The sequence below is a fragment of the Budorcas taxicolor genome, chromosome 8 (genome assembly GCF_023091745.1).
Source record: "Budorcas taxicolor isolate Tak-1 chromosome 8, Takin1.1, whole genome shotgun sequence".
Lineage (NCBI taxonomy): Eukaryota > Metazoa > Chordata > Mammalia > Artiodactyla > Bovidae > Budorcas > Budorcas taxicolor.
In genome coordinates, this window is record NC_068917.1 from 49,750,868 (window position 1) to 49,777,949 (window position 27,082).

Below are 27,082 nucleotides of genomic sequence, written 5' to 3' on the forward strand. Positions count from 1 at the left end.
CTCTCCTTCCCTTTCCTTTTTAAAAACAAATGAATACACAGATCCTGAATAAGACTTATACACATTTTCTGAGACCTTGTTATGTTGATGGATTTACAGACACAGCTATTTAATTTCTCATCTCTCGAAGGGCTGGCATATGCATATACACGTTGGAGATCACGTAATAAAGTGAGAGGGCAGCTGAACAGATGCTGAAGACTCAGCAGAGCTCCTTCTCTTCTTGCGAGATTCGCTCCTATACACCCACCCCACCCAAGGACCACTCTTTATAACCACGCCTTAGTTCCTACCCCACCCACATTGAGATTATTAGCACACTATGCAAACCTCACCTGAAAAGAATTTTGTCTACTCAACCTATATCCAATGGTATAGGATGGTGTTTAAGGTGTAATTTGTTTTATATGGTTCTTGTTTACCACTATATTTTGGCATCCACTCTCTAGTCCCTGTGAGTTCTGTATTTTACAAAACACAAGGAAAGGACTTTAATGGTTAAATGCTAAAATATACTGTCAGCCTCCTTCTGACCTGAAACCCTTCTCTTTTTAGTTGCTTCTTTCTCCTTGTTGGATCAAATTCCACTGCTTCTGGTGGGCCTTGTTAACCGCCAAGCTTTTGTCATTTTACTTACTTCGTTGCAAAACTTTCCAAACCATTATCTTCTCTCGTCACAAGTAGGCCCAGTGACACACACACAATTCTTCCAGAACCTCTTCATTTTAGTACTTAAATAACTCCTTCAATCTGCCTCTGTCCTGTAAATACAGGTGCAGTGTACTTGTTTGGCAGAAGGACTAGTGTTTGGTGGAAGGAATGTAGATGATAAGTCAGTGACACTTGGATTCAAAAATCCTCCACTCAGCTGTATCTTTTTGTGCAAATCACTCTGCCTGCCTGGGCCTCCTTCTGTGAAATGGAGATATTTGCAACTGACCCTGCAGAGCTTTTGGAAGGACAGGGAGACTGGAATATGCATCTCTCTCCTGACACAGCCCAGTGAATGGTGGCTAACATTATTATACACCTCTATTTTCAAGAAACTTCTATTCTTCTACCTCTGCTTACCTCAGTCTTTCCTTTTTACCCCTGTTCATTATTCATACCTCTGTTCTTTTTTCTTTTTTAAATTGACCTCATTGCTTATGCTTCTTCCAGGACCTTCTCTTTTAGCTCCTGTCTATTTTTAAAATCATAACTACTCCACAATGCTTTCCTTTCCATTATCAAGCTACAATGTACTATTTGGGGACAACTCTCAAAATATGGACTTCCAAAAATAGGGCTTTAAACATGTTTCAATGGTACAATAGAGGACTGGCTGCTGTCTTAGAAACAACCTAATCTTAGAACTTGCTAACATTCATGGGGCCTTGCTGCACATTACCCTAACAGGACATGGTTTAATGGTTGTGGGTGTATGTGTGAATATATATTCATATATATACATACTTGTATATATCCTATAAGCTTTAACAGGCTGTGGGTAGAATTCCATAATTTTGAAAAGAAACATAACCTTATGATTCTTAGGTTAGTGGGAATCCTTTTAGAATCTGTTTATTTCCTTATGTATTTTTATAAAATTTCCATTAACCAAGATGTATGACTCCTAAAGTATGAAAAGTAAGCAACCAAAGCCTGCTGAAGCTGCCTGGGGGTCCCTGGTGGGGCTTGGCCATTCCTCACTTCTTTCTGGGCCTTTTCCTACTGCCACAAGAGTGTGGAAGGGCTGCATGCTGTTGGCAGATGAAGGAGTCTGCTCCTGCTGGAAAAGCCCCGAGCACAGTGGTGCCCTCTGACCTGGCACCACTGGTACCTTGAACTGGTGTCCTCTCCAACTGGGCCCTAGGAACAGGCTCTCACACAAGCCAGTCTGGGAGCCAGCTGGAACAGAAGAGGACTCAACCTGCTCTCTGGAAACTTGCTAAGACAGGGAACTCACATTATGTGGAAGTGAGGTGTGCCTTACCTTTCAGAACCTTGGGAATGTAGAACGGGATACGTTTGGAAAGTGGGGTGGGAACTACTCTTACAGACAAGAAACAAAAGCAAATGGGCCCTTTGATTTAAAGCTGCATTTGACTGGTCAGCATCTCCGGGGATTTTAAAGATTGACACTCCACATCTCCATTTACTTCCTTGAGGCCTGGGCTTTGTCAGTGCACGTGGACTTCTGGAAATCATCGTGGAAACACAACTGGACATAACTGGAGCCTCGGTCTAAGGGGTATGTGGAGGGTAATCCAGTCAGCCATGAAGAAAGGAGCTGGACACGTCCTCCCCTCCTTTTCAAAGAGGTAGCCCCACAACCTGCAGTACATTGTACAAGGAAAGCAGTGTGCCCTACGCTTCCCAGACTACAAGGCTCACCTGAGAACTTAAAATAGCCTCTCAGGCTCCTCCCTGGAGATTCATTTAGTGGGGCTATGACAGGGTCAGGAATTTGCCTTTCTAACACAATCCTTTATCATCATGGAAGTTTTAGAAATACCAGGCTGAAAACTCAGCCCTTTGTCTAGAGTAATGGTTCTTATCCCTGGCTACTCATTACAACCACTTGGGAGCTTTGAAATATCCTGATTCTAGGCTGTGCCCCAGACCAACAACATTAGAATCTCCAGGAAAAAGGACCCACGAATCTTTTAAAATATAGATTAAATAGAACCCAGGTGTTTTGTTTTTTTTTAGCACTCCAGGTGATTCCAGTATATGCCTAAGGCTCAGAACCATTGCCAGGGCATTTGTGATCTAAAAATATTTGTGGCTAACAAGCTGCCTCAGCTACGTGAAGGGAACTAGAAAAATCAAGGAAGTAAAATTAATACAGAACACAAGAAAAAAAAAGATGACTCAGAAGGATAAAAGAATCACATACTCTGTTTATACAGGTGATAGATAATTCCTGAAACTACTACTTCTATTGGCTTCTTTTATGCTCTAGAAAAGGAATCTGTAAACATTTCTTTAAAGGACCAGATCATTAAGATAGTTTAAGGTTTTTGTGGGTCAAATGGTCTCTATTGCAAGTGACCAACTCAACAGTTGGAGCATAAAAGCAGCCAGATTATAGGTAAATGAATGGGTTGTGTCCCTGTAAAACTTTATCCATGGACATATGAATTACATGTGAATTTCATGTGTGACAAATTCATCTTCAATCGGTTTTATTTCAACTCTTTAAAAATGTAAAAAACACTCTTAGCTCACGGGCCATAATGGGCAGTGGGCTGGATTTGACCCATGAGCTGTGGTTTGCCAAATTCTGACCTAGGCTGAGACAATCAAAGCAGTCTACTATAAGAGAAAGGGCAGACCTGGGCATAAAATACAATAAAAAATATTATCTTGATAAAACTGTTAGTTTAGGAAAAGTATATATAGAGCACCTAGCAGAGTGCCTCATAGTAGGTGTTCAATAAATGATAGTCTATCATTGTTGAGTGGACGGATGAATAAAGCACTGTTGCTCCACAATTGGTCTAGCCTAGGAATAACAAGTTACATTTAATTATGCTTAATGCGTTCCAGGCACTGTTCTAAGTGCTTTACATATTTTAACACATTTAATCTTTACCAATCCTTATAAAGCAGGTACTATTATTATCCTGATCTTAAGAAAATTGGGAACAGAATGTTAAAGTAAATTGCTTAAGGTCACACAATAATAAAGAGGCCCAGACAGGATTTCTACTTAGACTGTCTGACTCCAAAGTTCATGCTTGTCACTGGTTGTCAGAAAACAACAAATATCAGCATGCAATATATAAATAGAAATGATTTTTGCATCCCTTAGTTATTTTTTTTTGGGGGGGAGAATATTTTTCTTTTTTAATGTTAACAAATTAAAGTTTTTACTTCTTTTTACTTTATTTATATTTTGAGAATTTCTCATCCTCTTTTAAGGCTATGCTTTAAAGCAGTGATTTTCAACATGTGCGGTTTACCCCAAGAGGAGATGTCTGGCAATGTCTCAGACAGTGTGTTTATCACATTTAGGGCTGGAGACTGCTACTGGCACCTAGTGGACAGAGGCCAGGATGCTGCTCTGCATGTTACAATGCACAGGGCAGCCCTCCTTAACAAAGAATTATTCTGCCCCAAATGTCAATAGTGATGAGGTTAGGAAAGCCTGGCTTAAAGTCATCACTGAGTGTCAGCACACAGGACCACACAAAAAGGACCTCATCTAGTCATTTGCGTCATCTCGGCCTCAGACTCGGATTATCCTGCTGCTGACTCAAGTGGCTGGTGTGTAGCTGGTTGTGAGAAAGGCCAAAAGAGCAGATGCACTGCTTTTCATCCGGCACCACTCTGCAGTGGCTGGAGAGCAGCAGAAACGGCCTGGGTCGAAACTTACCTTAAGCTTAAAATACCATGAAAAACAGAGGCAGAAAACCAGCAGTCAGGCCATTTCTCCCCTATCAGGAGGCTATTTCAAGGATAATCTTTCATTTTGTGGGCAGAAAATACTTGCAGGGTATGCTTACTGGACAGTATCTGCTGAGATTGTAGGTTTCTTTACATGTTTTTTGCTGTTTCGTTTGCATGTTGCTTGCGTCAGAGCAATAAAGGTTGTTTGATGACATATTATATTGGGAGTAATCACACACTTCTGATCCCCATCTTTAGTGGTTTTCCTTCTAACACTCTGCTCAGCCCACCAACGGTCCCCCTCAAACCAGGATTGACATCTAAAATAGCCAACTCTGATCCAGCACTCATCCATCCAGAACATGGAAGCATTTTGTAAAAGGACCTCTATTTCCCTTCTAGACTTGACTCATATTCATCTCATTTCTATTTCTGTTAGCTCTTTTACCATTTCCTTTATTTTCCGCAAGGAGGAGAAATGTAGAAACTGTGGAAGCTGCCTCACAAGCTCCACAAATCTTGCAAAGCTATAGGAAAAAGCAAGGTCTTAGGACTGTTATTCCTGCCTGTGTGGTCCTTGTATTATGACTCGCAGAAGAAACCACCCAGGTGCATGAGCAACTGATGCTGGCTCTTTGTGGCCATCCGTTAAAAACGAGAAAAGGAAAGATGCTTACAGTGTAGAACCAGAACTTCACAATGGGTGCATTGTAGAATTCATAGATTTTTCTGCCCAGGGGGATTAACCGGTGTCTGCTCTGAACTTCTTCTTCATCCTTCTTCCTGGAGGACTCCCCGTTGTTTCTTCCCAACATCGCCTATGGTGGAAGAGGACCCATAGCATCACAGCAGGGTTCTGGAGAGCAGGCAGTTCAACATGCTCATTGTACAGATGGGCAAGTGTGTTCCCAGAACCTGAGAGCTTTGTTCAGGGTCCTCAGAGGTTTGGAGAGTGTGCTTCTCTAGGTGTGTGTCTGCATTATACATGGAATCTGTATATCCTTTGCCTGGGATGGAAGGCCTTAGGGATATTTCTTGATTGTCCTCGTCTCTTCCTCCCTGGAACCTCTGGAAGATGAGGTGTTGGAAGATACCCAAAGTTCTGAGAGACAGAAAGAGCATAACCTGGAAAGACCAGGAACCTCTCATTCTTCCCAACCCCTTTTTTCGCTTTATCATGAGACAGGCAGGTTTGGGTTCTCTACTCATGCTAATGGCTCTTAAGGATACTGTAGACTAGTAATGCCTTATTTGTGCAAAGGCTATGGATATTCAAGAGGTTTAGTTATCTGAAGTGCCTGAGCTTAGGTTATGAGCATCTACTCAACTTTTAGGCATATGCCTTGGTTTCCTGATTTCAAACCCTGCGAAGCCTTAGTTTGGTGATTCCTGGGCACACTACATTCCCCTGCATGGGAGAGTCAACCAGGCGGGACTAGAAGTCAGGCCTGACTTGAGAAGGACCTCATTTTTAAGTTGTTGCAGATTTCCTTAAATCAATTATTTCCTTCTCACTATTGACAGCAGCAGGAACAACAGTGATTAAACATCACAAAAAAGGCAGAACTTGAAAAAAGGCAGACATTCAGAAAGAAGAGTGGTCCTAATCTGGACACTTAGCATCTGTGGCACATTGGGCAAATTATTTTAACCTCTTTGAGATTTAGTTTCTTTAACTGTAAAATAAGGGTAGTAATAGCACCTGATAGAGGGTTGGTCTACAAATCAATCAGCATCTGGCATTTAATAAGTGCTCAGTAAATATGTTGTTGTTCAGTTATTAAGACATGTCTGACTTTTTTGCGACCCCATGGACTGTAGCCTGCCAGGTTCCTCTGTCCATGGGATTTCCCAGGCAAAAATACTGGAGTGGGTGGTCACTCCCTTCTCCAGGGGACCTTCTCTACCCGGGGATCAAATCCACATCTCTTGCATTGGCAGGCAGATTCTTTACCGCTGAGCCGTCAGGGAAGCCCCAGTAAATACTAGCTGGTCTTTAAAGTGAACTAAGACTTTCTCAGATTCTCTTGACTGAAATGATTTAGTTGGGATCTCTCACCAGAAAAAAGTGTGATATTAGGGGTCTATTACACCATAATTTATTGGCTTTAATTCTTTCTATGCTGTTCTAAGCAAGATTAGTTCTACAATGTTTGGCAAAGGAAATTTTTATTAAGTATGAGAACGGGGTAGAATCTTACAACTACTCAGAGACTGACAAGGGCTTGGGAGAAGAAACAGTACTAGGAATAAGGGTTTATAGTTGAAGCTCTAATCACCAAAATAATTTACCCTGAAGTTGGTAACAGAGACAACCAATAGGTGGTTCTGGCTTCAAACCACCTTACGCACAATATGAAATATTAGTTTCAACTATTTCTGTCATTACCTCAAGTATTCACTTTACTTAAATATGTAACAATCACAAATGATTTACCTGTAACCAGAGAATTACAGGAGAGGGTAATTTCCATTCCTTTATTGACCCTCTGGCTGGAAAAGTACCTTGAACTAATGAATAAGTAAGACTCCATATTATGGGCTATCTAAGTATTTATTTTGATCAGTGAGCTGAATCAATCTTCATGATAGATACTAGACAGCAATAGGGTTCTACAAATATCGATCATTAACGTCAAGAAACTCTAAAAGTACATGATATTTGCCTTCTATAATTTATAGTCTATGTAACACAACTATCCTACTTCTGTTTATTTATATGCTCAAAAATACAGGATCAAAATACATTTTGGTAGACACTTAGATGAGAGTAAAGGCAGCCTGGAGGGTTTTAGGCATCTCAGAGAATAGCATCTTGGGGTAAACTCGAGGGACCGTGGCTTTTTCAACAGTTACAACAATGCCCTTGGTCTCTGGATGTATTGAGACTTTATTAGGCAAAATTCAAGACACTTACCTGGCAAGGCAGGTAAAACAAAAAGAAAAACAGAACAATCTATTTTGCCTTAAATATTAAAAAATATTTCAAAGTGAGTGCATTTCTAAGAGGCTTTTCCTTCATGATTTAAGTAAAGCACTTTTGGCATTTCATTAATTCCAGCCTAAGCAGCTTAACGTGCTGACTTTGTTGATTTCTTTCTCCAGTAGTCAAACATTTCCTTTGGCTACATTTCTTAAAGCAGATTGCAACAGGGTCGAATACAGACAAGACTGCACAACACGGATTTCAGAATCTTTGCTGGCTGGACACAGATGTCAAGTCTGGGAAAGATCCTTTGAGGTGAACTAAGCTATTGAAGGCTGCTAAACTGAAGCAAACTGAGGCTGATATTTCATGTACAACTTTGGAAGGGCCAAGGGAAAATGTTCTATTCCAAGAGAGGATATATTGGTTTAACACAGAAGCTCAGATATCAGTTCTATGAAGGGAGCAGAGTTGTCAACAAGTTGCATTTTCCAATTCTGTTCAGAGTGAGCTGAGACCAGTGGTCCAGCAGTAACAGAACTTGTCATTAGGGTCTAAAGAAGCACCACATTAAAAAAAGGTGCTGTCCAACTCCGATTTTGCCAGCCCATTAGTGCCTGCCTTCCTTTCATTCTCCCTGCTGTTTTAGCCTGTGGAGAATCAGCTCAGGCATTAATGCTACTGTGGTGTCTTCTCCTTGGGTTCTCAGTAGGCAACAGCAGGGGCTATTCTCTGGGAAGCAAAATTTGCTTTCAGTCCAGAGATGCACCTTTCATTGTGGCTTCTTGAAACATCAGGTCCTCAGCACTCTGAATGGAGCAGGAGAGGAAAGCTGCCTCTTTGTTTTCCTCCTTGAGACCCATCCAGAAAGAATACTGCTTTAGCTTCTGACTACCTTCCTAGTTTCCTACTTTGAGCCCTCCTAGGATGTATGCCAAAGTCAAGGCCATGTCAGACTAACTTGGAACTAATTAGGTGGATAACCTTGGGCCACTTAACCTATCTTGAATCTCAGCTTCCTCATCTGTAAAATGGTATAACAATAGTACCTACCTTGTGAACTTGCTTTGAGGATTCCATGAGTAAGTGTAAGTAAAGCATTTAACACCATTATAACAACATTAACAAACATTTATCTCATGATAGGCACAAGTAAATATTAGTTACATGTAAGCTTTTCACATTGTTTACATGTACCTGTGAGCTATTAATAATAATAATAATGTTATTATTCTCCTATTAGAGGTTAAGAAACTGTGCCTGAGGTCCTACTGTGAGGTGATGGGGCAGGATTCTGCTGAAGTATTTAATAAAGATTCGATATTACTACCACCAATGTTTCTGCTAATGATTAAAATATGATTTCCTATACTTGAAGGCAATCAGACCAAAATTAAGGTCAGATCTTTAGGGAAGACAGTCATTTGATCCTAACATAGAGGGAAGCAGATGCCTCCACTAATTTATAGAAGGATCCTAAAACTGAAAGCAAACATTGGACTTCAACTCAGTGAGTGAAAAGCTGTGGCCCGATGCTTATTCACTGTTGTACTTGGGGCTGGGAATGTGTCTGCGAATAGATCTTTAAGAAGAACCTGCTGGAAGGAAATGGCATTTTTCTGGAGGAAAAACAATTCACAGGGTGTTCCCATTAGGATAATAATGCAAAGGCCTTTTGACACCTGAGCAAAACCAGTTTTTATTTTCTACCCAAACAACTCCTGGCTCATCACAGTCACTGGTCAGAGTGATAGGGAGGCTGGGGGATATCCAGGAAGTTCTAAGGAGTTGTTGCCTTATGTCACCAAAGCTCTGAAGGCTTGTTTGTCCCTTTAACAGCCTGGGATATTTTTAGACTTTGAATACAATCCAGTGGCAGTCACACTGCTCTCCAGTTAGAGTTGTGGGAAGCTGTCCCATGCCCAGCTGCCCCCAATCCCCCTACAGAACAAAGGATCCATGCTCTATAATTATACCAGGAAGAGCTAATAAAAGCCTTCCATACAAACCTCAAAATTCAATTAGTCCTGCATTTGTGAGCCTGACCTCAAAGATAGATAAAGGCTTAGCTTCTGATCAGCACAACAGTTTCGGCTCAGTGGAGCCGACTGCTCCCAAATCAGATTCCCTTTTCTCTTCAGGTGCTAAGACTGTCACATCACCTGGTTGTTTATAAAGTATTGCCCAGTTGGAAAATTCAGAGTGTCTTGCTTTTCAATTTCACTGGGTTGTTGAGCGCCACTTATCCTGGCCAAAGGATTAGAATTAGTCCCTTTAGTTACTTGTGCATAGAGAGGACACTTTTTCTGGGGGCGGGGAGGTTGCATAGCACACAGCATGTGGGATCTTAGTTCCCTAATCAGGGATTGAACCTGTCACTGAACTAGCAAGGAAGTCCTCGAGAAGACACTTTCATAATGCCCTGGTCTCAATACTTAAATGGAAGTAACTGGTGGGAAGGTGACCTCAAGAGTTACTAAATCTTAAGTCATACCCACAGGAGAGGTGGGTTAGTGGTTCTCCCCTCCTATAATAACTGCACAGTGTTTCCTTACTGTCAGTTCCATGTCCTCTTCATCTTTCTCCTTCGTGGGCTTCTCTGGTTCTTCCTGCTCCTTCTCTTGGAGGTGGATTTCCTGGGCCTGAGTCATATAGGGCATGTCATCTTTGTTCTTGAACTCCAAGCTGAGAATTGAAGGAGGAAGTAGAATTCCCAGAATTACCTAAAGTAATAATAATGATAATAATAATAATCACATTTAAAGGATTAAGATAAGGGTGGTTGCTTAGAATTAGAACACCTGGGGTGTGGGGTCTGTGTTTGTGTGCATGTGTGGGTGTAGGGGTGTTGCGTGTGCCCAGACTGAGGACCTGCATGTCTGAATAACTAAGCACATTCATGCTAAGAGACTTCCTTCTGCCCACGTGACTGGGAGCTGTTAACTGTTAACACGCACAGTAGCTCAGTCTGATTTTGGCAAAACAAAGCATCTTACTCAGATACATCTTACCCAATTAACACCTACTTTGCACAGAGGAAACTGAGGAAGAAGACCCTACCCAAGGCAAATATAGGGAAAAATTCAGATTCCCAGTTAGTAGCGTGAAAGCGCTTAGCTTTGTGAAATCAATTCATATGTATGTCCACTGGCATTTATTTACTGATAGCCAAGTGGAATTGATTATGCATCATCTGGTTATCTCTGTAAAAAATACTGTCCTAAATTGACCTCAAGAAAATCTGTGTAAGAAAACATGTTATTCATTTTAGCATCCCTCAGCATTTCGTATTAACCAGCAGAAACACACACACACACGCACACATACATACATACATACACGGGCTCTGTATCACTATGAGAAGCCCCCTGCACCATGCCCCAGGAGGCCCAGCACTGTGTTGCACTACCAACCACATGAGAGATCCAGAACCTTATTGTTTCCTGGGACCAAGTTTCTGACACCTGATTTGTGCTCCCTAAATCTTCTCCCATCTCTTCCCTCAATCCCCAAATGGTTTATGTACAAGCTTCTGAGTTCAACCCTCCTTGAAGAAAGTGCACCAACATGACGGGCTAAGAGAGGTCATGAAGGGCAAGTAAAAATGATCCTCAAGTAGGAAGGCAAGGACAGCCTGTGCTTCAGTGCCCAGGGACCTGAGAGCAGCTAAGGGAAAGGGGAAAGTGGTGACCTGGCCTCAGGGTGCCTGGCAAGCCTGGGAAGGCTCAGATGGCAGGCCTGGCAGCCTTTAGGGGACACGACACCCTGTCCTCAGAGCTGAGAGCCAGTTTTGGCATTGTTTGTGGTGTGGTGCTAGAATGCCCATGACCCACTTCATGGAACCCTTCTGTGACTCTGGGCCAAGATCCCACAGACAGAGAGAAGTGGGGGAGAGGTGCTGGTTCTATCAGGGTGGCCTCAGCAGATTGCTCTGGTTTGGTGGCCCTTTTGATTTGGACTGACCTCAGAGTCCTCTAGATCAGGTTGTTCTAGGTAACTGTAAGCCTGGCTGGTTTCAGTTGCAACAGCTACAAACTAAACAAGTAAAACATTTTTAAACATTCTTCAATCTCTTCCTTTCCCCACTTTGTCTTTTAAAAAACTTTTCAGTTTAATGTTTTTCTTGTAAAACACAGAAGAAAACATAAAAAAATCAAAAGCCATTGATTATCCTATTTCTTGTATTTTCAACCCCAGCGATAAGCACTACAAAAAGTTTACTGTGTATCCTTTTTGTTTTTTGAAGATATGAAGTTCTATGGATAGAACTATACATGTACATGCACTTTAAAAAACAACAGGTCTCAGGCCATATATTGGTCTGCAGCTTGTTTTTCTTCACTGAAGAATAGATCAGGATTATCTGGCAACATCTTTACATATAAATCTATCTCATTTTTATTTCATTTAAAAAATTTCTTAAGTTTAGCTGATAGGAGCCAGTGTCTCTTTATGACATGGTGCCAAGGGAGGGCCAAGGTGTTCAGGCTTGCATGGAGGTAAAAGATTGTCTAGGTGAGTGTCTCCATGGCTTGTGACAGAGCAAATGATACCTTCTGTAGTACCGGTGCATGACTGTTACCTTTGGGTCTTCTGAGAAATATTACTGTCTATGCATACCATCTCTAGAGGCTCTTTTTTTTGGTTTTCCCCTCTTGGTCTGGCCACATGGCAGGTGGGATCTTAGTTTTCTGACAAGGGATCAAACCTGTGCCCCCTGCAGTGGAAGCAGGGGAGTCCTAACCACTGGACTGGCAGGAAGTCCTACCTGGATGTTCTGATTTAGCAGAATTTGGGGTTGGCCCTCGTTTCCATATTTTACAAAAGCCCCATTATACAGAAGATTCTAATGCATAGTTGGGGCTTAGAAGTTAAGAGGACGCCTACTACCACTGCAGATTTGGCTTGGAAAACTCCCAACCCCTGGGCCTCATAGCCGACTGAGCCTTCTGGGAGCACTGACCTTGAGGCCTGAGTTCTTGCGCATCCGGAGCCGACCCATCCACATGTCTGTGAGCAACATCTGGCTGCACGTGTGTGCAATGAAGTCACGGTGTTTGGCAGCTACCGCAAGCTGCAGGCACGTGGCATTGCTCCAGTTCTTCAGTTCATACGTCAGCAGTTTCATGGCCAGCTGCTCATCCTGCTTGTAGGACTGGTCCAGGAGCTCCACGGCCAGCTGGCCAAAGTCCCTGAAAGAGAGAACATGAGGAGCTGTCTTTTGGTGATCTTGGAGACCTAGATGCTGAAAGGGGCAACCCAATGACCAAGCCATGTGTGGTTTAGTCGTTCCTTATGGGGTCTAGTCTATTCACTCATTCACCCAGCCAATACCATTAAGCGTCTACTGTGTGCCAGATATGGAGTTTAGAAATGGGGGTGTAAGTCAAATTAGTCACGATCCCTGCACTCGGGGCTCCAAATTTACGGATGGGTAAGGCAGATTCACAAATCAGAGTACAGTGTATCTTCTTAAATGCAACAGACCTCAGTTCAGTTAAGCCTTGTCAACCACAAGTGTGTGATCTTGGACGAGTTACATAAATTCTCAGTCTCATTTTCTGTAGGTGTAAAGTATGTATTTTAAGGGGACTTACCTCTTGGGGCAGTTGAGAGGGTGAAACGAAATCTATGCATCTGTGTGTACCTCTGTATCGAGCATTGTGTACCATAGATGTTAACTGTCTGTGTCCATCTTCTGTGTGCACCATTGGGTTCATACTGCCTCCTCTTAAAGTACTGGGTAGCTCAGACAACCAGTATTTGGGGCCCATCCTCCCTTCTCTTCCCCTGACCACCCCATTTGCTGGACTGTCCAACCTGGAGTTGTGGTTTAGCTCCTGAGAGATGTCATCTACCATGTCGTTCTCAGAAGCCTCGTGGGCCATGGCTTTGCAGAGCTTGCAGGCCACCAGGGCCTTGGCCATGGCCTCCTCGCCGTGCTGCCAGAAGAACAGGGCCATCTTCTGCCGCTTCATCAGGACGGCCCACACCATCAGCTCATGAAAAGGGAAAGGGAAGTGGTTGATCTCAGGGTCATCCAAGTCAATGTCCACCTCTTCTTCACGCTTCTTGGTTGTCTTTCTTCCTCGCCTCAAGGGAACATCATCCTGTAATTTTAGGGAAAAAACATAGAGATGAAGTTAGAGATGAATCCAATCAATTCAGTAAATAGTTCCTGTGTATCTACTACTAGCCCAGCCCTGGGATATATACAGAAAGAAATGAACGATCCTAGCTTCTGTTCTAAAAGAACTCACAAGTTCATGCATGCCTAACTTTAAAACAAGCTATAATAAATGCAGAAGCACAGTCCTCTGAGAACATGTCAGTGTTAGACTTTAATTAACAAGTCTTTTTCAATGGACTTTAAAAAAGATAAAACAAAACTTTCATCTATTTTTTTCCTCTACAGGTAGGGTCATTTGTACCTCGTGATGGACAGCATTACCCTTTCTGCTAAAATGACAAGGACATCCTATACTTGCAATTGGATACAGGATAATAACCACATGAACAGAAAATGGGAGACAGATATCCTATCTCGAGTTTCTGCATACTTCATTAGATGCATTTGTGAAGAATTTCTGGCCTTTGGGTCTGTTGCCATTTGTAATCTACCCATGAGTAGATTTCACTTACTGGAACCTATATGCTTTCTTGGTTTTCAAGTTAGTATTTCAAATATGATTTACTTTTGTTTGCAATGCTAATATAACCTCATGATAGAATTTTCAAAGCTACTGTGACCTACCCCCTTGTCACTGGGAAAAATGTCACTTCCTTATTTCAGAATCATGTACTAAGTCCTACCACTGGAATGAACTTAAATATATATTTAAAACATGTAATAAAGAGAATAAATAATTGACACTAATAATTTGAACAAACACTTACCTCCATTCCCAACAGTTTCAAGGCTTTGGGCTGTTAAAAAAATTTTATGGACAAAGTTAGATCTTTCTTTATAGAGGTAAGAAAAGAATCCTAATGTATCTTAAACACGTAATGGAACAAATCTATTTTATCATATAGCATTTATTCATTTCACTAAATAAAACACCACGGGGGGAGCTCTTTATGGAAATTCTAAGAGAAATGCAAATTTAGTGACTTTGGTGAATTATAGAAAATTAGGAAACTAGAGAGGTATAATGAGATTGCCTAAAGGGTAGACCCTGCAGGTGTATAATCTCTTTTATAGACCAAGATTTTTTCCATCTTTCTAAAACCATCCTGCTTGGTCGACATCTTCTAGACATCAAGCACTTGAGTGAACAATGAGACATTCAATCAAATGATGAGGTGTTCCTCAAACCTCTGAGAGTCCGCTGTAATACGGAGACTTGGGGTATCATTCAGAAATACTATATGTTGAGATGATTCATGCTGGCTATCTCTCTTTGCTGCTGACCAGTAGAGCAAGGGTGAATGGGGCCAGAGGGACATTTGTTGAGGTCAAAGGGCACTCAGTGGCATGGAAAGTATAAGCACACATAGCAGCACCACTGGTCACCCTGGGAATGTGCAAAACAGGTGCAGACCAAGACGGAAGAGAAGGCATCTCAGCCAATTATAGAGCTAAATAGAACTCATATAGATAAAAAGCACTGGGGGGAGTCCTCAATAATTTTAAAGGTATAGATAGATCTCAAGACCAAAAATCTTGAACACCGATAAAGTAGATAAGATTGTGCTTTGTGCTGTGCTTAGTCACTCAGTTGTATCCGACTCTTTGTGACCCCATGGACTGCAGCCCGCCAGGCTCCTCTGTCCATGAGGATTCTCCAGGCAAGAATACTGGAGTGGGTTGCCATGCCCCCCTCCAGGGGATCTTCTCAACCCAGGGATGGAGTCCAGGTCTCCCACATTGCAGACGGATTCTTTACCGTCTGATTATTTGAATATATTACTATTCTCTGATCATTGTTTACTTTTTAAAATGAAAAAACTACTTTTTTAATGTACCAAAAGACTTATTTAGAAGTTGAGCATGTCATCTCAATTCACAGCATGTATAAAAGCTAAAAAAGGTTCACTTTCAATGCCAGTTTCTGATTTGAATTGAATCTAGTGAGGAAAAGAACGAATGTGACACTCAGTACTTTTTTTTTTTTCTTTTTCTTTTTTAAACAGATTTGACGGCAGAGGGAAGAGGCAGGACAGCTGCCTTCTCATCTGATTTCCCCCTTGCAGACAAGGAAGCAGCCACACTCCAAATCAACTGCACCCTAGACCTCCCCAGAATCGAGGAAATGGAATTGCAGCCAGCCTCACCCTCTTTGGGCCAAAGAGATTGTGGTAGAGCGTCCGGAAGCGCTTGCGCGTGTAGTTGCAGCGATAAGCCCCTCCCATCAGGTACTCGATCACCAGGCCAATATCGATCAGGCTGATTCTGTAGTCTGGGGGCAGGTTCCCCTACCAGGGAAGAAGGGAACACACACACATCCGAGAGACAGCGGGGTTTACTAGGGATTCTACTCCGTGTGTTCTGTAACTATTTTAGACTAAAATGATTATAATAATAATAATTAAAAAGAAACATATGAATGTATTATTATGCGGGTTAATCAATTCACCTTAAAATAGATCCAACCGAAACCTGGATATTCTCGCTTGGAAAGAAGACATAAGTTAAATAAGAAGATGCAGTAATCGTCGGCAATAACAGAAAATCAAAATATTTATTCAAGTCTTCAGCTGGGGAGAAAAAAACACCAGTGTAGCAGAAAGAAACACAAATGGCAAATTCTACCACTCCCAGCCACTAAGGAACTAGGTTCCCAGATGCTCCCCCAGACCTCCTCACTGCTCTGCCTCGGACCCAGGCCTGTTACCGGCCCCTTGCTGATCATTTATTTCTTCACACTCCCTAAGTGAAGACTCCTTCCAGAAGGTAGTTGTTATTACCAGGGACTGCATCAGGTGAAATATGCTGAGAGCTGGAATATCCTTTATACAAAACTTCTATTAACAATGTTTAAAAAATTGGCACCTTTTTAATGAAAGGAGAGCATGATGGATGTTATGACAAAGACTTTTATGAACATCACTTGTGTTTAAAGGAGAAAGAGGAGTGAAAGAAGAGAAGTTTTATCAATAGAATATTCATTTCTCCAAAATTAAAGAGGGTTTTCATATTTTCTTTCAGAGAACAGTGCTTCCTGGAGATCTAGAGCTATGGTGTAAGGTTAATGTTGTACATAGAGATGCAAAAACAGAAGAGCCATTATTATTACCTCCTCATCATTGGTGTCTACTTCAAGAGGGACTTCTGTGTCGCCTGAGGAAAATCTTTGCTTTGTTAGGTGATGGAAGAATTAGCTATTTGTGGGAAATTCTGAGCTCACGGTGAGTTCCAAAGGGTACCGCTGATCAGACCTCACTATCTGAAAGGTTTAGTTCCCTGGTGCAGAAGTGTGCTCTGCACCATGAATGGTAGAGGTGCCACGTGTGTAGGAAGCCTGGCATGCTGTCTTCTTAGATTTATTTTGGAGGGGCCGGAGGACTGCATCCACTTTGGGGTTTGTCTGTAATGGAGGATCCATTCAGGATGCTATGTGAAATTCCTGCTGCTTCATGGAAATAGCTCATAGCAGTGGTAGTTTTCGAGCCTTGTGGCATTTGAACCACCAGGGAAATGTGACACCGCAAAGGTCTGGACCCTGTCTTGCTTCAAGTATGAGATGCTGGGCACTTTATGAGCTGTCCAGGTGATTCTGAGTCTGCTACATAAAGTTCAGATGGGGTTACACAGCAGCATTGGGAAATTTAAAGTGTACGAAGATAATCATTGTCACTAGGAAATTAGCTTATGAAGGTGGGTCTCAGTTATCCTTACTGAGCTTTCCTATGGGCAAGAGCAATCATCTGAAAGGGATTCAGAATCAGAGGTGGCCAACTGTATCCTACCATCAAACTTATAGCTTCCTATTTTTAACTGTCTTATTTATCTTCACATTCCCAATACCTGGTGTATGGTAGGCATTCAAGATATTTTTGGGGAGGAGGGGTAAAATTGCGAATAAGTAAGACATTGAAATTAATCAGTGTATTTGGGATCAAGTCTCAATTTGGGGTTCTTCAGTATTATAGTCTCAGTAACATTCCCACCCAGTCATTCCTGGGTGGGAAAGCTCTAGCTATCCTCAGGCTATCAAGAAAGACCAAATCATCCGGTTCCTTTAAAACAGAACTTAGAGAAAGATTTAAGATAGTAACTTTTCATGTACTGTCCTTTCCATAAGTGTTAAACTGAATTTAAGAATATTACCTGTGCAACCCTTTTTCTCCATTATTTTGGGCAGGTTAACAAGATTGCAGTTTCCATATTGTCTGGCTCTTACTGGACAGTCATGTGAGGCTATTATTAGCAGTGCCCCAGAGCTGCTTTGGGCGTGCGGGTCAGCCCCATCTCCTGTGCATTTGGCTCCTACAAGGCTGACTTGCAGGGGAGGCTCACCCCATCTGGGCTATTTTCCTTGGCACCGTGAGGCTGGCAGGGGAAAGAGCACTGGCTGCATGTCAACTGCTCTGGATTCTGTCCATCCTTCACAAATCATCCACTTTCCCTCAAGGCCTCAGTTTTCTTCCCAGTAAAATGGGCTGAACTCCATGTCCTTTATGGTCTGTAATGCCCAAGGGCCAGGTTTCAGGACCTCTCCCCGCCCTGCCCCCTGCCCCGCCACAACAAAGGTTTATTGTAATGTAACCGAACAACAATCATAGTGAGTCTATGAATTTGTGCCTATTTTTAAACCTTCTAACAATCTTCTAAATTTAAAATGTGGGTAATAGTGAGCCTACTACCTATATATTTTCTTTTGAGAAACCATGTGTGAACATTAGTTTGTATTCTAAGAACAAGAATCAATATTGCCTGAAGACCAATATTGAATGATGATATTTATGCTTTTGAGATATAAGAGTGGGTTGTCAGGAAAGAGATAATAGTTAAATTCAAAATAAATAAAAAATTTTAAGGGGCAACATGTTTTTGCAAATATTCTATAAACATTGGTGATGTTTTACAGAATTTTATGCAAATTCATAAAGGGCTGATAGGTTTACTCACTACCAAAACAGGTGATGGAATATACTTTTCCTAAAGATTTCTTATATAAAGCTTGATTATTTCAGAGTGATTTTTGTACAGTCTGGTCTGAAGCAGGAGAACAGATTCTGTGACTATTCTGGGTGATGGCCTGAAAGGAACTAGCCTGAATTCTGTTTGACCCCCAGAGGGTGATGGTCACCTAATCCAAGGCAATGAAGGGTCTCTCTGTACTTGGTTGTTGGCGCTCTGAAAACAGGCAATGTGGGCACAGTTACTTCAAGGTCCTTTTTCTAAAGGTTCAGTTGTTTGATCACTACCTGGCAGGCTGCTCTTATATCTCTGCTGCCAGGTCACTGGGCAAAGACCTGTCCAGAGCTTGCAGAGTTGATGCAGTTTCCAATAATCCCTGGAATTTGGTTAGTAGAGATAGAGGCTTAGAGAAAAGGCAGGATAAATGGTTAGGTAGGGATGCAATTGTACTCATAACATCCACTTCCTTTTTGGGAAAAAAAAAAGTAGAAAAAATGCCACCTCGTATTCCACAGGTAATGTCCAAAAACCTCTGGAGGAGTCTTCCTTTGCTCGGTTCCTTTTCAAACAGGAAATTGATATACTGGAGTAATATTCATCCTGCCTGCTGTTTCTGTTATTTCCTGCTCCCCCTTTTTGGTAATTACTTTGATAACTGGTAAAACCTGAACACTTATTTCCCATTTCATGCCTTAGCAACACATAGCAAGCCACAGGATTCAAATAATTTGATCCAGAGAGTAAAATAGAGAGGTTTTGATCCATGGATAGGTAAATTTGACAACTTGAAAATGTTGTCTTTTTTAATGCCATGAGCCACAACTCTGAAGCTAAATTTTAATCTGTGCCATGCCTAAGGATGTCTTTTAATTAAAATAATAATTTGAATTCATTTATTAGATATGCTTTTCTAAATGCACTCTGTTTTTCAGATGTCAATTCATGATACCACTATCAGATTTCAGCTGTTTAGGAAACTTTTTTTCTTTGAAACTCATAACAAGTCTTCAAAGAAGACTGTTTCCTTCTGATATATGCAAGGTATAAAATGATAGCTGGTTGTCAGATTTACTAAGGGAGAATGGGGAAAAGACCATCCCGGTGAAAATTCCTGGGAAAAGAGGACACTCCCTCAATGTATGGCATGCCAGTAGACTGGGCAATCATTCTTTTGAAAATTAAGAATGCTTTGTTAAATTTGCGTAAATTTACCAGACGGAGTTATGAAAACTTCCTTTCTTTACCAAAGTGTGTCTGAAATGCTTTTGCTTTAAAATCCTGCAAAGAGCTGGGTCTTGATTCCCATATAGATGAATTTTATTATCATAATTTCACCTCTCTTCCTATATAATGTTCAAATATCACCCTTCTTTATGGGGAGGGATAATTCAGGTAATCTGAAGCATTAGTACATTTAATTTAAGAAAGAAAAACTACCTTTAAAACATACAGAGGCACAAGCTGAGCAGACAGCTACTAAAATGGCAAGTTAGATTTCATGGAAAAGCAGACAGACTCAGGCCACTCTGGTTTAATATGAAAGCATTGGTACATCCAATGGATTATGCACAAAAATGGCTCAGGGAACTGGGCTGGCTAGTATCATTTTAAACTTCTGGTTGATGTGGAATACTAACTCTACTTCACTACTCTCAGATTGCTCTCTTGATAGAAGTAATTTGAGATTTTGAAACTAGCTTCAAATTCGCCATGTTCAATTCTGTTGATTTCAAAGGACAGTTGGACTTGGAGATATCCTGGTTAACTTAATGATGGTATGATAATTCCTAAATGTATTCTCTGGGTTCATAAATGTTATTTACATTTAATAGACAGATTATCAAACATTATGTTTAAGGTCCAGGCTGTGTTTCTAACTTTTGAACAGCATTCATTTTGTACTTATCACTTACTGATTAATTTTTTGTCATAATAGATTAAATCAACTAATATGTACATAAAGTCCTATAATTGTAAAGCACAAGCATATGCTAATTATTATGTTCCTTAATTTTGAAAATTGTTTGAACTGATCAAGATTTTCTTAGCATTTTAAAACTCGTCTTTGTAGATTTTGCATATCTTATTGGCATAAATTGCTGGAAGTCATCTGAAACCTTCTGAAGAAGATATGCGCCAATATTAATTTCTTTCTCATTCACTTCTTAAAAAAAACACAAACAGAAAAACCTCATTTTTAGCTCCTTTCACCCATAAAACGTAGACACTGCCAGCTCCTTTGACTACCATTGTGATTCTTTCTTGCTCTCCAGTAGTCGGACACTCACCTTTATCATAAAAATAAATGGAGTCTGCATTTCCTGCCCCTATTTCTTCCCAAGAGAAGAAACTAGACAAAGGCTTTCATTTCTCCCAGCCACACTGGCAGTCTCTTTTTCTCAAGAAAAATTGTTTCTAAGTAAGTTCAGTACTATCTTGAGTGATCTGTTATCATTTTTTCCCCATTACTAAATTAGCAAATAAATGAATCCTTATATAACTATATTCTTGCTCCGGTATTGGGATCACATTTGAAAGAGAAATAAAATTGCTCTTAACTGATAGTCCTTCCACCCAAATTCTTACCATCCTGTCCTTTCTAGTGAGTTTATATTATTTTTGAGGTGTACCTTTAGCTAAGATGTTAAATCAAACCATACCTTAAAAACACTCTACATGTCTTCTACTAAATGTAAGCAAATGTAAGAGGCAGTTAATAGGGTTTCAGAAAAAAGAAAGAGGAAGAGAACCTATTAGGAGAGGTTTTGATCATTTAGATTCAGTAGAACCTAACTGTAAAATTCTCTGAAAATCAAGCAAGACATCTGGGTGATGGAGGCAGATGAGCAACTCTGGAGGCCTGGACTGGCCAGGGACTGGGACAGAAGGACAAACGCACAGCTGTCTCTTCAGAGAGCCTCATAATTCCTTCAAGGACACAGACTAGATTAAGGAAAGGGGGATATTTTACTTTTTATAATTTCAGAAAAACTAAAACATTCTATTGAACATGAGCAACAAGTACCTTGACAAAGAATATATGCTAGGTGTGTACACCTTATCTTCTGAGATACTTCCCTCTGTTTAGTTTCCAGGCGATTTTAATTCAAGATAAATTAAACTAAATAGGAAGACTTGAGGAAAAGAGAAATGGGCTTGTTGAGAGGGCAGGTACGCTTATGGCTTGAAATGGGGCAAGGTATGGAAAGGTGTGATCTTGGTAACATGTACAGATGGCACAGCCTCTATTTCCCTTGCTTTGAAGGAACTACAGGCTTCATTCACTCGCACAGATGAGAAATTTTTCAGTAGGATTGTATGGAGGTGAGAGGAAAGTTTCTAAGGGCCATCAGAAGAAGGCTTTTTGTACCCTTTACTCATTACCAGCAAAGTCCAACTGGTTAATAGTATATTATAAGTAGCCCCAGGGCCTCTGCTTGGCCTTTCAAAGGAAAAAATTAGTAAGTGACTACAGGACACCTAAAGGGTAGTTCTAGCTTATGACTTCCTATGAGATGAAGGAGTGGTACTCTTATTTTTTAACCTCACTTTATAGATTTTTTTGAGTATGTCCTACGGACTTTGGCAAAGAATTGAGACCAACTTGTAGGTGGGTATACATGTCTGTGTGTGCGTCTGTGCATGTACATGGGGTAGGGGAGGTCCCACCACCTATTCTTAAATTTTGGAATGAAAACGTCATTTTCCAGGAACCCGGTCAAGGGTTCAGAATTGAAGCTACCTTGGAAAGAGTTTGTACAGGGCAAAAGAACAACCACCTGGTTAGGATTAAATGTAACCTCCCTATGCCTCATTTTTTCAGCTATAAATGGGGATAACACTATATAATAAAAATAATAATAGTAAAATAATTACTTCATATAATTTTTGTGAAGATAAAGTAAGCTAAGACACATAGAAAGCTCAGATTAATGTCACACACTTTGTCATCACTAAACCTTAGGTACCATTACTTTGCCTGACTCTGCAACACCATGGACTATAGCCTATCAGGCTTCTCCATCTATGGGATCTTTCAGGCAAGAGTACTGGAGTGAGTTGCCATTTCCTTCTCCAATTAATAATAATAATAATGATTATTAAAGGATCTGAGTTCTAATTCTAGCTCCTTACTAACCACTCAAGATAGTTCTCACCTCCTTGTGTTTCAACCTCATTTCTAAATTGGGAATAAACCTACTAGACCCAAACCAATTGACTTTCCCCCACCCCCATCAAACTGGATGATGAATGTGAAAAAATATATTACATAAAATAAAGTGTTAACAGAATGGAATGTATATTTATGTTGTAGTCTCTGTTTTTCTGAGGCTTTTTGAGCTATGCTTATGCTTATGTGTCATACTAGAAGTGGCAGTGATACACTGTATCAGGAGCTAGTAAATAAATAAGCCTTTCATGATCGGTTGGATGGCATGGAAATGAGCTCCCCAAACGTGAGGAGCACATGGAAAAGTACAGGTGATGGCATAAATCCACACAGCATGGGGGGAAAGCCTAGAGTTCCACTATCCCAAAGCATTATGTCCGATGAAAGCATCTAAAACCACAGAGACTGGCAATAAAACCGCAGCTGCATTAGAAGCAGAGATGTCTGAGAGTTAAAAGACAAACGCGCACACCATGTCCAGAAATGAGGGGGTTCTGACAGGGACAGGGATACTCCGGCAGCTCATGCAAAACAGGCACTTTCTAATCACAGGAAGCAGTCAAGACAGGGCCTCCGACCTGCAGTCCAGAGGGTTCTTACCTTTTTGACATCCCTGACCAAGTGGTACAATGTGTTTGAGGGCCCATGTCTCTGAAAACAATAAAGAAGAATCAAATGGTTTTGCTAGTCAGGGGCTCTCATTGGCAAGGAAAGAAGGATCTGGAGGGAAGGGTTTTGGCTGGTGGAGGGGCAGTTCATCAAGATGAACCTTGTTCTAGTTGCTCAGTCGTACCTGTCTTTTCTAAACAAACACAGGGGCAGGTTTTTGGATTATGGCTCCTCAAGAAAAAGCATTTGAGGTTCTAGGTTCAAACTTTGCAAAACAGGCCATCAACTCTGATGACAGCTGGGTCAAAACATCATTCAAGAGGCTAGTTGTGGAGCAGGGGGAGACACAAGGGCCAATTTAGCGCTTTAGAATTACACTTTGGCACACTGCCAATTGCAACTTGTTTATTACACATAATGAATGAGAAACTGGCTAAAGCAGGGCTTGGCAGACTTTTTCTGTAAACAGCCAGATGGTTAATATCTTAGACTTTGTGGGCCAAACAGTCTTCATCACAACATTCAACTCTGCCATTGTGCGAAAAAAAAAAAGTTTGTTTGCTTAAGGTAAGACTAAAATGAAGTAGGTGGTTTGCTATCCTCTTGTCTTTCGGAATAGGAATTCCAGATGAAATAGAGGATGCCTAGTTAAATCTGAATCCCAGATAGACAATGAATAATTTCTTTTTATTTGTTTTAACTTTCATTCATTTTATTAATTCTTAATGTTGAACTGTTTTTTTCTTGTCATATTGATGGTCTATTTTGTAGTTCTCTTTTGTATTCATGTATTTTTTATGTATCAAATTAAAAGTTTTAAATGTAACTACATCTCTTAATCTTTTGATTTACAACTTCTGTTTTTGTTTTCTCATCTTTTTCCTTTTAAATAGAGGTATAACTGACATATAACATATTACTTTCAGGCATACAATGAAAATGATTTGTTATTTGCATATGTGGCAAAATGATCATTACAGTGTCTCTTTGGTATCTGTCGCCATACATAATTCCTAATTTTTTTCTTGTGCTAAGGACCATAAAGATCTACTCTCTTAGCAATGTTCAAATATGCAATACATTAACTATAGTAACTGTGTTGTACATTACATTCTCATGACTTATTTTATAAATAAATTTGGAAATCTGTACATTTTGACCAATAACAATGAATAATTTTGAGCATGTCTCATGCAATAATTGAGACATACTAAAAATTATTTGTTGTTTTTCTTAAATTCACATCTAACTGGGAATTCTATATTTTTATTTGCTAAATCTGGTGACTGTGTTGGAAGATCTTGAACAGTGTCAGTAAATTCTTAAGCACTGTTGGAACACATTCAAGTATTCAAGACAATCCCTGTGTACTGCCTCAACTACTGGCCCCTTCAGGCGGACATACTCATCAGAACTCTTTTTCCACCGAAGGATACAGTATTCTGTAGGGATTAAACCTTCAAATTTTGGAGTCAGAAGGCTTGTCTCCAAACCTGGCCCTGCTGCTTACCGGCTGTGACCATGGGCAAACTGCTTAACTGTGTCTCAGTCTTATTATCTCTAAAATGAGTATAATAATACCACTTATCCAGTAGGGTTTTTGTTAGGACTAAATGATGAAGTGTTTATAAGTGTTTCTATAACTATAGCACTCAATAAATGTTAGCTATTCTTTCACTGAGGCTATCCATTGTCCCATAATCCTTTTCAACAGAGTACTCCAGGGATAGTTGATTACCATTGACTGGAGTGATGAAATCTCTTGGCTTTTCTTGATCTATAACTTTCCTACTTACTTCTTATCAATAGTTGAAATAAATCACCCTACTCACTTGATTCTCTATTCATATGAGGGTCATTCAATTCTGTATTTTAATTTATTGAAAACCCCATTATTCTTTCCTCCCCAGTTTTACTGACATGTAACATTGTGTAGCAGAGACATTACTTTGCCAACAAAGGTCTGTCTAGTCAAGGCTATGGTTTTTCCAGTAGTCATGTATGGATGTGAGAGTTGGACTGTGAAGAAAGCTGAGCGCTGAAGAATTGATGCTTTTGAACTGTGGTGTTGGAGAAGACTCTTGACAGTCCCTTGGACTGCAAGGAGATCCAACCAGTCCATCCTAAAGGAGATCAGTCCTGGGTGTTCTTTGGAAGGAATGATGCTAAAGCTGAAACTCCAGTACTTTGGCCACCTCATGTGAAGCATTGACTCATTGGAAAAGACTCTGATGCTGGGAGGGACTGGGCGCAGGAAGAGAAGGGGATGACAGAGGATGAGATGGCTGGATGGCATCACCGACTAGATGGACGTGAGTTTGGGTGAACTCTGGGAGTTGGTGATGGACACGGAGGCCTGGCGTGCTGTGATTCATGGGGTCACAAAGAGTCGGACACGACTGAGCGACTGAACTGAACTGAACATTGTGTAAGTTTAAGGTGTACAATGTGATAATTTGATGCTTGGATATATTGTGAAATATCTATGGCAATAAGATTAGTTAACATATTCTTTAAGTCAGTAATCATTTTGTTGTTGTTATGTGAGAACATTAAAGATCTGAATCTCATAGTAAGTTTCAAATATAAAACACTGTACTGTGAACTACAGTCACCATGCTATACATTAGATACCTGAAACGCATTCATCTTGTACTGAACATCTGTACCCTTTGGCCGTATCTGCTCATTTCCCCCATGCCTCAGCTCCGGTTTTCTGAGGAACCTCCATATTGTTTTCTATATTTGGTTCCCTTGTCTAACATTGGTTAACTATATGCATGGGATTATTGCTGGGCTCTTGTTTGTGTTTCATTGGTCTATATGTCTGTTTTTATGCCAATATTACTGTTCTGATTACTGCATGTTTGTGATATAGTTTGAAATCAAGAAGGGTGATGTCTCCACCTCTGTTCTTCTTTCTCATGACTGCTTTGGTTATTCAGGGGCTTTTGTGGTTCCATGCAAATTTTAGGATTTTTTTTTTTCTTTCTATGAAAAATGCCATCACAATTACATTGAATCTATAGATGGTTTTTAGTAGTATGAACATTTTAGCAATATTAACACTTCCAATTCATGAACATGAAATAGCTTTCCACTTATTTGTACCTTCACTCTTTTATCAGTGTCTTACAGTTTTTGATGTATAGATCTTTCACTTCTTTAAATTTATTCCTAAGTATTTTATTATTGCTAAACAGAATTATTTTTTCTTTTTCAGATAGTTTGCTGTTAGTGTATGTAAGTACAATTGATTTTTGTATGTGGATTTGGTATACTGAACTTTACTGAATTTATTAGTTCTAACAGTTTATTTTTTTGTGGAGTCTTTAGGATTTTCTGTATACAAGATGCTGTCATCAGCAGAGAAATTTTACTTCTTTTCAATTTAGATGAAAATTTTTATTTCTTTTTATTTTCCTGGCCTTATTTCTCTGGTCAGGGCTTCCAGTACCAAGTTGAATAGCAGTGGTAAGAGTGGGCACCATTGTCTTGTTCCTCATCTTAGAGGGAAAGCATTTGGTCTTTCACTAATGAGTATCAGGTTCAGTTCAGTTCAGTCGCTCAGTCATGTCTGACTCTTTGAAACCCCATGGACTGCAGCATGCCAGACTTCCCTGTCCATCAAGCTTTTCCTGGAGCTTGCTCAAACTCATGTCCACTGAGTTGGTGATGCCATCCAACCACCTCATCCTCTGTTGTCCCCTTCTCCTCCTGCCTTCAATCTTTCCCAGAATCAGGATCTTTTCTAGTGAGTCAGTTCTTTGCATCAGGTGGCCAAAGAACTGGAGTTTCAGCTTCAGCATCAGTCCTTCCAATCAGAACTGATTGGACTTCCAATCAGTCCAAATCAGGACTGATTTCCTTTACGATTGACTGGTTTGATCTGCTTGTAGTCCAAGGGACTCTC

At 40.5% G+C, this 27,082-nt stretch overlaps 1 protein-coding gene across 1 annotated transcript in view; it reads right to left on the minus strand.

The window, feature by feature from the left end:
• The window catches only part of TRPM3 (transient receptor potential cation channel subfamily M member 3), a 937,530-nt gene that overhangs the window by 72,911 nt on the left and 837,537 nt on the right, over positions 1–27,082 (minus strand). Inside the window, exons 12-19 of the mRNA XM_052644496.1 lie at positions 23,161–23,211; positions 15,883–15,918; positions 15,581–15,721; positions 14,201–14,230; positions 13,124–13,413; positions 12,267–12,495; positions 9,859–10,026; positions 5,055–5,195 (exon numbers count right to left, since the gene is read on the minus strand). Of these exons, the coding sequence (XP_052500456.1) occupies positions 5,055–5,195; positions 9,859–10,026; positions 12,267–12,495; positions 13,124–13,413; positions 14,201–14,230; positions 15,581–15,721; positions 15,883–15,918; positions 23,161–23,211 (1,086 nt within the window). The remainder of the gene's footprint in view (positions 1–5,054; positions 5,196–9,858; positions 10,027–12,266; positions 12,496–13,123; positions 13,414–14,200; positions 14,231–15,580; positions 15,722–15,882; positions 15,919–23,160; positions 23,212–27,082) is intronic.